At 38.0% G+C, this 17314-nt stretch overlaps 1 protein-coding gene across 1 annotated transcript in view; it reads right to left on the bottom strand.

Annotated features, from left to right (window-relative positions):
* The window catches only part of ESYT2 (extended synaptotagmin 2), a 167546-nt gene that overhangs the window by 66794 nt on the left and 83438 nt on the right, over positions 1-17314 (bottom strand). The window contains exons 5-6 of the mRNA XM_042782246.1: positions 10538-10610; positions 10193-10282 (exon numbers count right to left, since the gene is read on the bottom strand). Coding sequence (XP_042638180.1) covers positions 10193-10282; positions 10538-10610 — 163 coding nt within the window. The remainder of the gene's footprint in view (positions 1-10192; positions 10283-10537; positions 10611-17314) is intronic.

A 17314-nucleotide genomic window follows, 5' to 3' on the forward strand; every position in this document is an offset into this window, starting at 1 on the left:
TGTTAATGGAGGAGGAACAATGAGGAAAAGGAGGACAAGACTGGTTACATGACTTGAAGAATGTAATAAATGTCACTGAATCATATTCATAGAGATGGTTGAGTTAGTGCACATTCTGCTGTGTATATTCTCAACAACAAAAATAAATTTTAAAAAATACCCCATGTTTCTAAATCTCCTATTAAGAATAACTAGCTGCTAGACAGCCACTCCTCGGGAAGAAGGTTGGACAATCCTACTTCCGTAGTGATACTGCCTCGGAAACCCAAGGAGGGCTCACTATGAGTCGGGGCCAACTCAACGGCACATGACAACAACAACAACAACAAGAGGAACTATTAGAAAAAGAACAGATTATATCGTTTTTAAAATTTAAAATAACATGCCATTTGTAATGTCACTATATTCACAAATTCTTAGTAAACGACATATGGAGCAGATAACAGACATTTCTAATGACATAAGCAACAGGCATTTATTACTCAGAGAATAAACAGGACAGGGATGAGTAGAACAGCACACACTATAGTCAGCCTAAATTCCCTAAAGTCAGGCTTCCATCCACAGGGTTAGATCACATCCAAGGATACCCCAGTTCATTTCTCAGGAGAAGAATGCCTAAATTCCTCTCTCCTGGCATTAAATACTGATTAGACACCCATTTCTACATGCCAAATAGCAGGTACAGAGAATAGGTAAGGGAAACAGCAATAAAAGGGGGTAATAAAAGTAGAAAATACCTGTAGGCAACAGATAGCACTTATTGTTCCTATTTATGGTGGGTTAGGTTTATTGGTCCCAAAGAATGCCTCTTTCCCCTTCATCTCACTAAGATAGAGTTCTAAGTTTCTTCAGGGGGCATTCATCTCTTCCTAAAGCACATACTTTACTTTATGTCCATAAGTAGCTATTATGCCCACCAACAGCTAGGGAGATGGTGAGGGATAATAACATAACACACCTGTGCATCCAGCATCATTTATGAAATTTTTAAGAACAAACTTCAATACTGGAAATATCACTAACAAAAGTTCCAATCTAAAAGATACTATCTCAGCTTTATTTTCCTCACCAGTGTATGGTGTCTACATTATCTAGTATTCCTAGAAATATCAAAAGTGGATGGTTTTAACAACAGAAATTTATTCTCTCACAGTTTAGGGGGCTACAAGTCCAGATTCAGGTTGCCAGGTTTAGGGAAAGGCTCTCTCTCTCTGTTAGCTATGAAAGAAGGTCTTCGTCTCCTTTCAACATCCGTGGTCCTAGCATCCCTTGGAGATCTCCATGCATCTTGACATTAAACTCTCCCAAGGTCTGGGAGGTTCTCATTACAAGGACCCCAGGTCCAAAGGACATGCTTTGCTCCCAGCTCTGCTTTCTTGGTGGTACTGAGGTACTGCCTTTTCTGCTCACTTCCTTTTCCTTTTATCTCTATGCAGGCTACACTCCAGGAAAACTCCCCTTACACTAGATCAGTGCTGTGACCTGAGCGAGGTTGTTGCACCTCACCCAAATCCCCTTACAAATGACTGGATGATCATATCTGATCACATTATGGGGGAATGAATATATCATTACATAACTGCCAGATTACAACATTAATAACTGCTAAACCATTGAGAATCATTGGTCCAGCCAAGTTGACACATATTTTTGAGGGATACAATATATTCCATGCATATGGGAACAATACCAATGATATAGGGTTGTGAGGACTGAACAAGACAATGCACATAAACTATAAAATCTGGCCCAGTAACTGCTGCCTAAAAAAAAAAAAAAAACCCTCAAACTCACTGCCATTGAGTCCGTTCTGACTTATAGTGACCCCTTCTCCATTGGGTTTCCAAGTCTGTAAATCTTTATAAAAGCAGACTGCCCCATCTTCCTTCTGTGGAGTGGCTGGGGAGTTTGAACCACTGGTATTTTGGTTAGCTGCCAAATGCCTTAACCACTATACCACGAGAGCTCCTTTTGCTGGCTGCCTAGTAAGCTCTAAATAAGCAGTAGCTATGATTAGATACCATCATAATGATGAATACAACCATCATCTGAGCACTGCCTTCCCCTTCCTAGAAATCCCCTAGAGCAATTAAGACCACTCATCACCATCAAAGATTAAACTTCAAAATGATTCTATATCTCATATAAGCATTACAAAGTAAGCACATTTTCTTCTTTTATATTTGAAACAGTTTATATCCTGCTTTAGTTGTAGATGATATACTTATGCCTATACATTAACACACAACTGACAAACAGAAATCAAACAAGGAGAGAATATTTTTGACAACTTGCTGAAGAACCATTTCACCAAAACAGCTTCATTACTTTACCCAAGAAAAATCTCAAAAGAACATCATTGACTATGGAGTGTTCAAAAACATAAAACAAGGCATTTTTAATCTAAGACATTATAAACTAACCAGGAGACAGAGGACACATACATTTGTCAGAATGATGACTATATAATTAAAAGCCATTGAACTTCAGAGAAACAAAAATGTCAATGAAGTAGGAACAGGATTCCTAGAAGAAGAGGACTCAGCTGGGTTTTGAAGAGATTTGGGTGCACGGAAGAAGGCCTCTCAGATGAAGATCCCCAAGTTCAAAGGCACTGATGGGGACAAGCAGAGCATATTTCTGAGAATGGAAGAATGAAGGAGGGAGGGAGGGAGAAAGGAGGATTGTGAGTCTCTCTGTGTGTATACAAGCACGTGGTGCACGCACACATGCGTGCACACACATGGGAGAGAAAAAGTCATTAAAAAACTTTTTCTATATACTAGACACAATGGATAAAGACTTGAGGAAGAATATGATCAAAGTAGCATTTTAGAAAGAGCCTTTGAAAAGCAAATAAAATAGTGTGCTTTTCTCCCCATACAAAGACAAAGCCTCACAACAAATGAAACCACTGCATCTGGGTGACTAAGATATCTATTTCAGGAGAGTGAAACTTGTATTTCCAAAAGACAGGAAATCACATCTTTGACCTACTGTGGCTTTTCCTATGAGAAACAGAATGTGCAATATAGTTTGTAAGTTATAACAGAATTTTAAGTTTCAACAGGTCCAACAGAGAAGTATCCATGTATCTCATGTGATGTTTATAATTTCATGAAAACCTTTTTCTCATCCATTTTTCCATAATTCATCTATCTAATGGAAGTAGTATATTTTATAGATCACCAACTGTAATTATTTGAGCACTTACTGTATGTCAAGCATTCTAAGTGCATTAAGTTGTACAGTACAGAAGAATCATCTGAGGGAGTCTGTTAAACATACAGACTAATGGCTCCCACCTTTCCCCAGTTTTTGATTTAGTAGAACTGGGCTTGTGGTAAAGTTTAAAAATGTTTTTCTTTTGTTTTAAAAGTTCCCAAGACTTTCAACTTCCACTTGGAATGTAGAAAATTGGAAACAAGAGTATTATTCTTGAACAAATCAGAGAGCTAAGGCCACAGGGCAACCAACTAGCCTAAAATCTTCCCTTAGGAGCACCTCCTAGGAGAGATGAGAATTGAGCACTGGCTTATCTGGAACAGAGCATGGAAGGAAGATGATACCTCCACAGAGGCAGGTAAAACAATTTCAGCCAAAATTTTAACCAATTGCTAAAGGTCATGCCAAAACCCATTGTGGTTGAGTCAATTCTGACTCATGGTGACCCTGTGTTTTACAGAGCAGAACTGTTTGATAGGATTTTCTTGGCTGTAGTTTTTACAGAAGTAGATTGCCAGGCCGTTCTGCTGTGGAGTGGCTGGGTGGGTTCTAGCTGCCAACCTTTAGGTTAGCAGCCAACGGCAAACCACTTGTGCCACCCAGGCTCCATTACATGTTAGAGAGGATACAGAATCCCTGACATCCACAGACACAGGGTAGTCTGCACCTATTTGGTCAGCAGCCCTCCATGGACCTCATGGTGTGCTCATAGGACTGGGAATCAGGGAAAGCTTCCTTTGTGGTGTAGGCCTCTATGCTACAGCTAGAAAACTGTGGGGTGGGGTTGTGGGGAGCACTCTATGGCTCCTAGGGCAGAGATGATGATTCACTGCAGCTGGGAGGGAAAAAAAAAGAAAACAAACCTCTACCCCTTGGTGCAGAGCCCTCCTGGCACACAACAGTTAAAGCCTTGGCTGCTAATGGAAAGTCTAGCAGCTGGAATCCACTAGCTGCTCTGCAGGAGAAAGATGTGGCACTCTGCTTCCATAAAGATATACAGCCTTGGAAACCATGTAGGGCAGTTCTACTCTATCCTATATGGTCTCTATGAGTCAGAATCAACTCAACATCAACAGATTTTTTGACGCCATCGAGTGTTAGAAACAGTCCCAGGCCCAGACTGGTATTGTTGGGGAAGGAAGTGCAAACTCTAAAGATCTGCACAAGATCTACCAAAGATACAACACAGAGTTTGACTATCATTGAGGAGTGGGGGTAGGGCCAACTGAGAAAGGCCCACCCTCAAGATCCAGGGACTTGGGGCCTGCTTTAGACTAAGAATGGCCCAGGATAACAGAACTGCTTCTCTACCCCAGCACTAGGTTAGCAAGCTAGATCTAGTTACAAGTACCAACTGTCTACCTACTATAGGGATTGAGCAAGTAATGAAAGACATCAAACCACAGATCCAAGTTCAGAGAAAACCAAGCAGGATATATTCCCCTTAAACTCCCAGGTAAGTTTGATGTATAGTTTGGGAACCTTTACAGTCAGTGGACTCCTGTTAATTTGTCTGCCCAGTCCTGTCTTTCTCTACCTCACTGTTACCATATATGCAAGATTATAGGAATGGGCTTCGGGAAGTCCTGTTCAAACACTGCAAACTTAAAACAAACAAACAAAAAACCTACTGGCTAGGTCCAGGTGTAGGCATCTGATCAAACTGCAACAGAGAAGGGACGGAGGAAGGGAAGACAGGAGACTCAGTGTCTTTCTAGGCAGCTATATATATTTGGGATAGCTATGCTTTTTAGCATGTAGAATTCTCCAAGGGAAAGAGAAAAATGAGATAAAGGCAAAGAGATGGGTACTGGTGAAGCAGTCAGAATGGCTTTCAAATTCCTGGTTCCATTTTGTCCCTGAGACTCAGCTGCAGTCCCATATAATACCAACATATAGAATTCTTATTTTAAAATAAGTTCTTCCTTTTTTTTCCTTTGCATAAAGTAGCTGAATTGCTGGTGTCCTAGCTAACAAGATTCAATTTCTTCTCACAAAAACTCTGAAAGGTAGGCATTATTTCCTTATTTCAGGTGAAGAAACTCAATCTGTAGTTTCAGATTCAAGAAGCATCTCCTCATCTAGCTAGAAAGACTGCCTTAAGATAAACAAATTCAGAGTAAGCCTGGGAACATCTCTTGGAATAGTGTTGGAAAAGACTTCCTGGATTCACTCCAGTTTAATCTGGACCCTTGGGATAAATTAAAAAAAAAAAAAAAACCCTAAAGATTCTGAAACCCTAAGAATGTATGCCAGAGGCATAACCAACAATTATCAAATTAGAGCAAATAATTGGCTATGATTCCCTGGGATACATCCAATGGGAAACACTGCTTAGTCTGGTTCTTATCAGAACATTAATCTAAGCATTTTTCCTTACCAATAATCTACTTCTGGTGTCTGGACTCACCAGAATGCCAAACCTACATATAAAATTTTTTTTTTTTTTAATTTCTTTTAATCTGAGATTTACTTTATACCAGGCACTGTATTGTTTTACATTGTTTGACCTATAATCTTCACATTTAATCTCATGAAGTAAGTATTACTATTACTTCCATTTTACAGATGAGGAAACTGAGGCTTGGAGAAATTAAATTAATTGTTCAAAGCATACAGTAAGAAGAGACAGAACCAGGAATAGAAAACTGGACATACCTAAGACTATAACTCAATTATGATGCTAATCTACCTCTGATTGCTTCAAAAAATTAATCATTTAAGAAATCTGTAGATTAAAAAAAAAAAAAAAAGCCAAGTAACATATCACCAAAACTACTCTAAACAAATCAACAGGCAGAAAAATCTATAAAGTTTTCAAAAGAGTCTCTAGGACTATACTTCTAAATCATCTGGACAGTAAAAAAAGAAGAAAATCTCCTCTGGCTATATTTTCACTAGGGTGAGGAAGGATTGTTTGGCAACTAGCAGTGAATTCTGTTCTCATATTTTCCAGTTGAAAGTAACTGAAAAAATTCCCTTCTCTCTTAACCATATGTTTGATGACTTTAATCACCATATAAGGAAATGAGTGATTTTGAATTTTTCAGCTTCATCCTTCTCTTTTGAGCACTAATATTTCATCTGGAAGTTGACGTTATTTTACGTATGACATTTTAAAATTAAATACATTGATGGAAAATACAAACTAAGTAAGAGTATTAGTAAGCTCTGAGGAAGAGATAAAGATTTGAATTTTGTTACATGCTGAACTGAAGGAAAATCTGTCTTCTCTTTAAAATTTTAAATAACATCCCTTGTTAAAGATAAGTAAATTAAAAATATCTAGAAGTCTGCTAAATATTAGTTTGTTGAAAAATAGTCATTAATAAGGACAGTTTCTTAAAATAATGACTTTTAAACAACTGGTACATGAAAAATCCCCTACAAATTTTAAACATTTATGGGATTCTTAATTTCCCAAAATTTTGATGAACTATAAGTTAATGCAGTTTCCCTAATAGCTTTTCAATTTTACCATGTTTTGGAAATTTAAAATGAATTCCAAATAAGCCTATAATTGAAGCAATAATAAGTAAATGAAAGTGATAATTTTAGAAGTAACAGAAAGATGATGACACAATTATTCCTGTTTTTTTATAGTTTTTTGGTAGTAAACTTAGCTGGGTCTAGATAAACCCATATTTTAAAAATCCAACTACAATAATTTTTATTAAGTTATCTGAATCAAGTTATACATATTAATATTCTTATTTTAAATTATACATACATAATGTTAATGGAACATCCATAAAGGATATATCAAGAGGTACAAAAAAACAGCCTATCTTGAATAGATATTTTAGAAACAGATTAACTCATTCATCAAACATTTATTAAACACTTATACAGATAATATGGTCCTTGCTTTCAAAGAGTTACAATAATGATGATGCAACATGACCAGTATTGTAATGGGAGCATGGAAACAAGGAGGATCTTATGTTAAGTAGGGATGGGCAATCTTAGTTTTTAAGGAAGGGCAGAGATTTGCCAGACATAATGGAAACAAAAGGGGAAGGAAAAGATATAGGAAGTAATGAAAGGTGGTTGGTACTATGTTCTGGTTACCAAGTGCTGCTCTGACAGGATGGTCTTAACAAACAAGAGTTTATTCTCTTTGGTTTGGAGGCTTTAAGTCCAAGTTCAAAGTGCCAGGCTCTAGGAGCTGGGTGAAAGCCCCTCACACTTGGGTTTCAGCTCTGCCTCCAGCTCCTGGTCCATTGAAGCTAGAGGCTTTTCTTCACTTAGACAGCCGCTGGCTGCTGAGGCTGCCAAGCCCAAGGTTGGCAAATAAAAAGGCACAGTCCTGGTGTTACCAAACCACACAGCAGGCCATTAATTCAAGTTCATTTTAAGTCCCCAGGTTGGCAGAGCAGAGCAGGCTGCTGAACAACGACACAGCTACATGTAGGGTTCAAGGTGCCATAAGCCAGAGACCATTCCCCAAGTCTTCTGCTTATATACAGGAAGCAGACCACATTCCCTAAGGCAGCTACTCAGCTGCTCACAGTAGACTGCACCATGGAGTTGATTACCAGGCTTATCACGGGGAATACTACATCCAGCTGCCCAGCCACTCAACCAGGCGCAGCCAAGTTGACACACCAACTGAACCCACCACACACTATTCCTAGAATTATACTTAGTTCCCCATGGTTGGAACTCAGGATGTTCATCAAGCGCAGTGCTGAGAAATGAGACTGGAAAGAAAGACCCAGTCTAGATTAGGATGATTTGTTTGCAAGGGAGTGACTACCCCTAGTGATTTTAAATTGGGCAATGAATTCAGTTTGCATCTTTAGTTGTAATGTAAAATGAAGATAGAGTAGAGGCAGGAAAGCCAGCAGAGCACTGCAAAAGCCTACCTAAGGAGTAATGAGTCAATCTAGTAATAATGACATTTGTGTCTTTGTTCTGGCCATAATAAGCAGTAAGTATTGACTTCTTACGCTAAATATGAAATTATTTAACAATAAAATGGTTACATTTATCATGGTTTATCCAAGTGTTAGAATATTATTCAGATGCTGGACCTGTGGGCCATGGTCACAAGGGACATTAAGCTCAATTGGCACAATATGGTATCCAAAAATGTTATTCTACATCTTACTTTGGTGAGTAGTCACTGAGATCTTAAAACCTTGTGAACAGCCATATAAGAGGCAACTATTGGTCCCTCCTCATGCTGAGCAAAGTAGAATGAAAAGAATCAAAGACACATGGCAATAGTCCAAAGGACTAATGCACCATGAGAACCTCAGTCTATATGACCCTGAGGCCAGAAGCATTAGATGGTGCCTGGCTACCAATACCAACCACTCAAAAAGGGATCAAAATTGGAGATCCTATAGAGTGTGGGAGAAGAATGTGGAACAAATGTCATTATCAAAAAATGACCAAGTTTACTGATCTGATATAGTCTGCTGAAATCCCAAGACTATGGCCCAAAGTCACCCTTTGGGCCTGGAATTGAACTCACTCCCATGGCTTAACTCTCAGCCAAACAAAAGACAGGCCTATAAGCTGAACATCTACACCAGGGAGATGTACTCCTTACAACAATCAACGATGGGAGATCAGAAAGATAGTATTTGCACAGGGAATAAGGTAGGGAGGCAGAAATGCATAGGCAAGAAGAACACAGGTAGGCAGCAGGAGGAGAGCTGTTACACTGCAGGGAATGTAACCAGTGTCACAAAACAAAATGTGTATGAACTATTGAATGTAAAAGGAATCTGCTTTGTAAAATTTCACCCAAATCACACACACACACAAAAAAAAAACCTTACAAAAAAAACCACTTTGTGACATTTAAAGAAAAAGTATACAAAACTGTATGTGTAGTTCACCATGTGATCCTCAGCCTATTCAACTATAAGACCAGAAGAACTAGATTGTGCCCAGCTACCGCTGTCAACCACTCAGAGGGCGATCTATGTAGGAGATCCTGGATAGAGAGGGAGAACAACATGGAACAAAACTCTGAATCATTTGGAAAAAAAAAAAAAGGGAGACCAGGTTTGCTGGTCTGATGGAGCTTGGTGGAACCACTGAGACTATGGCCCCTAGCTGCCCTTCAGGTCTGGAATTGACCCCATACCTGTGGCTTCCAGCCAAATAAAAGACAGGCATTGAGTTGAACATGTACCTGAGGTAGATACATACCTTGGACAGAACAATCATGGGAGAAAGAAGGGCTGTTTATGCACAGGCAGGCAGTTCAGGGGGCAGGAGTGCATAGAGGGATGGACACAGGGAAGAGGTAACTATCAGAAGGAAGTGGGAGCGGAGCTGTTGCACTGGGGTAAACTGTCAATGTCATCAGACAACGTGTATGTGAACTGCTGTATGGAAAGTGAATTTTCTCTGTAAACTTTCACCCAAATCACAATAAAAAACAAACAAACAAACAAACAAAAAACCTGTATGTGTAGTTCATTAAACACACGTCACGAATATTTAAAGAAATGTATCAAAATGTAAGAGGGAGGTTTATAGGTAAATCATTACCACAAAGTGTGTAAGAACATAAACTCCAGTATTAGACTACTTTGAGTCTGTATGTAGGTTCCAATATTTAGTTTTGTCACAGGGAAAAATGAGCCTTTTAAAATCTCAGTTCCTTTTCAGTAAAGGGAAATGTTTTATATTTATTTATAGAGTGATAAATACTAAATAATACCTATAAATAATATTCGGTAATAAAAAAGTCTATTTTTAAATTTTCTATAACCAAAACATATTATTTTTATAATCAGAAAAAAGGTTGTATATCAAAAGAGATGAAGCCCTTAATTAAGGCATAAATAGGTATGAAAAAACTCATAGGGTTCATGCATCAAAAAGTGAAAAAAATGAGATAAAGATAGAAATGTATCTCTCCTCTTTATATATTCCTCTCTGTTTATACATATTCTTATCAGTGAATGGGAAGGTAAGAATAAAATAATTACTGACTTACTGGTTTCCGAAGAAAGAAAATCGACAAAGCTCCAACTAAGGGCATATCTCCAATCAGTGGTTCCAAGATCACTCGCATTGTACCATGAATCTAAATTCAAACAGTGAATCAAAATATTTAATAGAAAACAATTATACAGAGCCATTTACCTGATGAAGGAATGTGTATTATAATCTTAGTGACTTTCAAACATTTGATTTTCAGGTGTCTTTCAAGTATGATTTACAAAGAAAAATATATTTCAAAGAAAGTCTTAGCTAATAAAAACTTGGTAATTTTTCTTTTTGAATGTAGCTTATAGAACTTTAGAAGATTATGAGTTAAAAAAAAAAAAAAAAAACTTACCTGTATGCTTTTCACACCAGCTCTACAAAAATATCTTTTGATCTCCAAATCAATCTCACAATTTCCTACAAAACTAGGAAAGAAAAAATTGCATATTATGCAAAGAGAGCAAAATTATTATCTCAATCATCCTAAATTTGAAAAGTGTACAATCTGAATAAAGTAACAGGAAGCACCAAAATCAGATTATGGTCAAAAACTATAAAACAGTGCCCATATCATAATATTTTACTGGATCCATGCATGAACTACTACAACACTGAGGAAGAATATATAGTACATGTATTGTTGTTTTTGTTTTTTTGCGTTTGAAGAATATTTATTAAGCACCTGTAATGTTCTTGGTAACAAAAGCTACAACTTACACATAATGTTTCCTATGCATTAAGTAATGTTCTGGTGTGTGTGTGTGTGTATACATATATGTCTATATCGATCTATCTATATACACACACACATATATATATACATATATATACACATATATATATAAACACATATATATGCATATATATATATATACACATATATATACACATATACACATACATACATACATACAAATAAAATAGGAGTTTTGGTGGCATAGTGTCTAAGGCATTTGACTGCTAACCAGAAGGCTGGCAGTCCATACCCACTAGCCACACCTTGGAAGGAAGATTGGACAATCTACTTCCATGGTGATACTGCCTCAGAAACCCAAGGAGGGGTCTCTTTGAGTCAGATCCAACTCAACAGCAGTGAGTTCAGTTTTTTTGATATATGTGATTATTATCTACTAATGTTAATTTTCAAATGAAAAGGTAAATAAAATAGCAAATTCCCAAGCATTCTTTTGCTGGCATGTAGTTTTCATTTGTCTTACACACCCATTATCTGAACATATTTAGAATATATTTTACCACAAGCAAATTCCATACTCATGCTTCCCAAACACTAGCAGTGCTCGGGGGCCCTGTAATGTCAAAAGCTGAAAACAGTCCATCTGTTTTTGGGTTCAATCTACATGAAGTCAATTCAAACATTAACATGAAGTAAGCATGAATATAGGAGCTCTGGTAGCGTAGTGCTTAATGCACTTGACTGCTAACCAGAAGGCTGGCGGTTCAAACCCATCAGCCACTCCTCGGAAGGAAGATGGGACAATCTACTTCCATAGTGATACTGCCTTGGAAACCCAAGGAGGGGGCGCTATGAGTCGGGTCTGACTCGATGGCAAATAACAATAACAACAAGCATGAATATACTATCATGTTGAATGCAGTTTTCATCTGTTTAATATAAACATGAAATGTTAAGTACAATTTTGCATTTGATGTTGTATGATTTGATTCCTCTTTGACCCCCAGAAGAAAGAAAGAAGTCACTCTTTTTTGTGAGGAAGTTTGATATAAGCTATAAAGTTAATGTCTAAGCAGATGAATAAAAACATTAATAAAAGTTGGATATTTCTGGGTAGAGATGAGATGGTGTCCTATTAACAGACTCCACCTGAACCCTCTTCAACAGAGATTTAGAGAAACTCAGTGAAACAGATACAAATAATGATCCTGGAATTATGAGTATCTAATGAGAAGATAAAGTATTAGATTGAATGAAGAGAGGAAAGGGAGTGAGGTCAGTGAGGGGCGAGAAAGAAAAGCCACGTGGCCAGAAGAGATGCAATTACAAACACAAAGAATGAACTTCATGGAACCCACAGGCATTAACGACACACAGTAGACAGGTTGGGAAGATTTCAGTGTGAGCCAAAGCGTCATGGAAGAAAACTGTACAGGGAAACATGTCAGACCCTGACAGAGTTGGGAGGGAGTAATGGAAAGGGAAGAATTCTCTTGGAATAAACCAAACTCCAAAACTGGACCCAGTGCTCTGGGGTTTATTCGAACTCTTAGCAACCCTTTTTGGCATGAAGTGGAACTATCTCCTGGGATTCTGGGGCTTGTGGATCTTTATAGAGGAGGTCTGCCCTTTGCTTTGCAGGGAGACTAGTGGGTTTGAGCCATAGGGCTTTCACTGATGATCAAAAGCCATCCTTAGCAAACCACTCCAAACAGATCCAGGGGCTGCAGCTGTCCTTTTCCCATGCCTGTATCACTGGCTGATCTATCTCACATGAAGCACAAAAGACAAGCACCAAAAGCTTCTCTCCTGGTGGTGACTTCTTCCACCAAACTCGTTTCACGTATGTCGGTGTACACTCTAGTGGATGATCAGATTCTGCCACAATTGCTTGTCACCACCAGGGTTACTGGCTGACCATAAATAGAAAAGTATCTCCTCAATTACCTTCTCCTCCCTTTATTTTTCTACTTTCCTTTTCCCCAATTCTTTTTCCTTTCTATTTGTTCATTTTCTCTTCTTCCTTCATTTTAACCAAACTTTCACCCCCTTTACCCTCCGTTTTTTTCTCTATTTCTTATATTCTTTTTCCCTTCTCTACTTACTATCTTGGGAGCTCTGGTAGCATAGTGGCTAAGGCACTTGACTGCTAACCAGAAGGCTGGCGGTTCAAACCCACCAGCCACTCCTCGGAAGGAAGGTTGGGCAATCCTACTTCCGTAGTGATACTGCCTCGGAAACCCAAGGAGGGGTCGCTATGAGTCAGGGCTGACTCGACAGCACATAACAACAACAACAACAACTTACTATCTTCTATTTTAGTCTATCTTTTTATCTTTTCCATTTCTTCTTTCCCCCTTTTTTCCCCTTCACCCAATGAGAAGAACACATTAACTCCACTAGTTAGCCACACCTACAAAACCAACCATCTCACCCAACAGATGGGTACCACCAACAGCTCCTACACCACAGGACCAATGACAGATGGGACAATATCTGCTAATACCAACTGCAGCTCCTCCTCATGACAGGGACCTGTACCCACACTTGTACCAATTATTCTACCAACATAGAGAAAGCTGTGGAGTGACCCAGTATAGCCAACCTAACAACCAAAGAAGCACACCTGCCTGACACTTTCAGGTACAGTAAAACAAAACCAGGGTGAAACAAATCAGCACATAAACAAATAAAGACAACTTCAAAATGTCTCAGAGACAAAAGACAACTTCAACTCAGACACAAAAGAGCAGACTCAAACTGCCCAAAGAAATTTCCCAACTAGAAGACAAATCCCTTGACACCAAGCTTGTATGATAAAATATCTGAACAAAGAATGAAGAGAAATAAAGAAAACTTAAGAGTTATAAGGGATGATATGAAAAGAAATAACATATGCCTGATTGAAATCTGAGAACAAAGAGGAGGGGGGGACCTCACCAAGAAAACTGTCTAAGATTTGCTAACAGAAAACTTACTATATATCATGACAGATGAAAAGATATCTGTCAAACAAGCTCAATGACACCCATAAAGGACAGACACTAAGACAAAGTCACCAAAACATATCATAATCAAACTTTCCAAAACCAAGGACAAAGAAAGAATCTTGAGAGCAGTTTGGGAAAAATGAAATGTTACCTACAAAGGGCAACCAATAAGACTACACTCTGATTTCTCAGCAGAAACCACACAAGCAAGGCGGCAATGAGATGGCACATACAAAACCTTGAAGCAAAAGAATTGCAAACCAAGAATTACATATCCAGTCAAACTGTCCCTCAAACATATGACTATAATTAAAACACTCCCAGACAAATGGAAATTAAGGGAATTTGTGAAAACCAGAACAACTCTACAAGAAATGCTAAAGGGAGTCTGTCCAAGAGAAAACCAACAGTGGAAAATGACAAACTAAAATCAAGACACTTGACCCCACCACCTAGAAACCAATGCAGAAAAAGAACTCTCAAAACTAAAATAAGCTTACTAAAATACAAACAGAGAAATAGAAGAGTCAATCCATAAATAACACGAACAACAAAGCAAACAGAGGGAATAAATGTTATAATTACAAAACTTCCAAATGGATAGGAAGTCAGGATTATGTATATATAGAACAAACTGTTCTAAAGTTAGGCAGATAAAAATTTGCTACAGAGTAACCACAGAGAATATTAGCAAGTCTTCAAACCAAAATAAAAAATAAGAAAATCACAAGGACTTAGTAAGCAGAAAATCAACAATAATCAAGAAAACAAGACAAACGCAGCACAGAATATCTGGAACAAAGAAACTACCAACAACACATAAAAAACCCCACAATGGAATGACAGCAATAAATTCATACTTATCATTAATTATGCTGAATGTGAATGGACTAAAGGCACCAGTCAAGAGAAAGAGAGTGGCAGACTGGATAAGAAAATAAGACCATCTACAAGAGACCCACCTTACACACAAAAATAAAAATAAATTAAAAATCAAGGGATGGAAAAAATATCAAGCCAATGGCAATCAAAAATGAGTACGAGTGGCAATATTATTTTGATAAAACAGACCAAGGTGAAAACCAGGGAAAGGACAAAGGAGGGCATTATATGACATTAAGAGTCAATCAACTAAGAGGACATTACCACAATAAACATCTATGCACCCAATGAAAAAGCTCCAAAATACATAAAGCAAACATTTAACTGAATTAAAAGGAGAAAGAGACAATTCTACAATATTGTTGTTAAGTTCCATCGAGTCAGCTCTGACTCATAGCGACCCTATGCACAAGAGAATAAACACTGCCCGGTTCTGTGCCAGCCTCACAACCCTTGCTATACATGAGCCATTGTTGTAGGCACTGTGTCAATCCATCTCATTGAGGGCCTTCCCCTCTTTCGCTGACCCTCCACTTTACTAAGCATGATATCCTTCTCCAGGGAATGGTCCCTTCTGATAACAACACTTTCCATTAAGGGTAGGACAACTCGAAAAAAACATCAGCAAAGATACAGAAGATCTCAAAAACACAAACAACTCAACCTCACAGCCATACACAGAGCACTCCACACAACAAAAGCACAATACACATTCTTCTCCAGTACACATGGATCATTTTCCAGAACAGACCATATGTTAGGCCACAAAACAAGCCTCAATAAATTTAAAAACATTGTAATACTACAAAGCATCTTCTCAGATCACAATGCTATAAAATTAGAAATCATTAATAGGAAGACCAAGGGAAAAAAAAAATTACATAGAAACTGAATAATATACTGCTCAAGAACTACTGAGTAACAGAAGAAATGAACGTGAAATAAAAATTAATTCCTGGTAACAAATGAGAATCAAAACACACTTACCAAAACCTTTGGGACACAGTGAAAGCAGTACACAGAGATCAAATTCATAGCAATAAATGCACACATCAAAAAGAAGAAAGAATAAAAATCAACACCTTAACAACTCCAATAATTAGAAAAAGAGTAACAAAAGAAAGCTACAGTCTCTGGAAGAAAGGAAATAATAAAGATCAGAACAGAAATAAATGAAACAGAAAACAAAAGTAGAGAAAATCAACAAGAAAAGAAGTTAGTTTTTCAAAAAGATGAACAACATCAACAAACCACTGGCAAATTTAACAAAAGAAAAGAAAGAGAAGATGTATATAATATAACACAAATAATAAATGAAATGGGCAACATCGCAACAGAACCAACTGCAATAAAAAAGATAGTAACAGAATATTATGAAGAATTTACTCCAACAAATTAGGAAACCTATAAAGACATGGACAAATTTCTATAAACACAAGACTCATCTAACCTAACCCACTCTGAGAGAGAATACTTGAACAGAACCATAACAAAAGAAGAGATTGACAAGGTCATTAAAAAAAAAAAATCCCACAAAAAAAGTCCTGGTCCTGATGGCTTCACTGGAGAATTTTATCAAATGTTTCAGAGAAGAGCTGACACCTCTACTACTCAAACTATTTCAGAACATAGAAAATGATGGAATACTGCCAACTTCATTCCATGAAGCAAGCATAACCTGATGCCAAAACCAGGTAAACACCTCACTAAAAAGAAATACAGACCAATATCCCTCATGAATACAGATGCAAAAATCTTCAACAAAATCCTAGCTGTGATAGTTGGAGTTGTGTGTCAACTTGGCTGGACCACAATTCTGTGTGGTTTAAGCAGTTGTGATATGGTTATTCCCATGATGGGATCAGATGAATATGTTCTGAGCAGCCAATCTGTTGAAAGGGAGTTTCCCTAGGGGTGTGGCCTGCCTCCGGTATATTTATGGACATCCTGGGAAAAGAGACACTCTTCTGCGGATCAGAATTCTGTTGTGCTGTCTACAACTGTCCATGAGCGAACAATCCAGCATTTGGCCTGGAGATCTTGGATTCATCACTTGTTGGAGTCAACAGCCAGTATACTGCCTCCCAACCTTGAGCTCCTCAGCCCCTGCAGCTGCGAGAGTCCGGAAAAGACTCCAGCTTGACGTATGATCCAAGAACTTTGGACTTGCCAGCTTCTATAAGTATGTGAGCCATTTTCCTTAGATACATTTCTCTTTCTCTCTCTACATATAAGCTTTACTGGTTTTGTTTCTCTAGAGAACCCAGTTTAAAACACTAGCCAACAGAATCCAACACCATATCAAAAAAATAATACACCATGAAGAAGTGGATTTATACCAGGTATGTAAAAATAGTTCAACATCAGAAAAACAATCAATGTAATTGTTTTGGTTCTCTAGTGCTGCTCTGACAAGCATATACTACAAATGGGATGGCCTTAACAAACAGGAGTTTATTCTTAAAATTTGGAGGCTTTAAGTCCAAGTTCAAAGTGCCAGGCTCTAGGGGCTGGGTGAAAGCCCCTCAACCTTGGGGTCCAGCTCTGCCTCCTGCTCCTGGCC

The sequence above is a fragment of the Orycteropus afer genome, unplaced genomic scaffold (assembly GCF_000298275.1).
Source record: "Orycteropus afer afer isolate SDZICR_OR568_19922 unplaced genomic scaffold, OryAfe1.0 scaffold00271, whole genome shotgun sequence".
In the NCBI taxonomy this organism is placed as follows: domain Eukaryota; kingdom Metazoa; phylum Chordata; class Mammalia; order Tubulidentata; family Orycteropodidae; genus Orycteropus; species Orycteropus afer.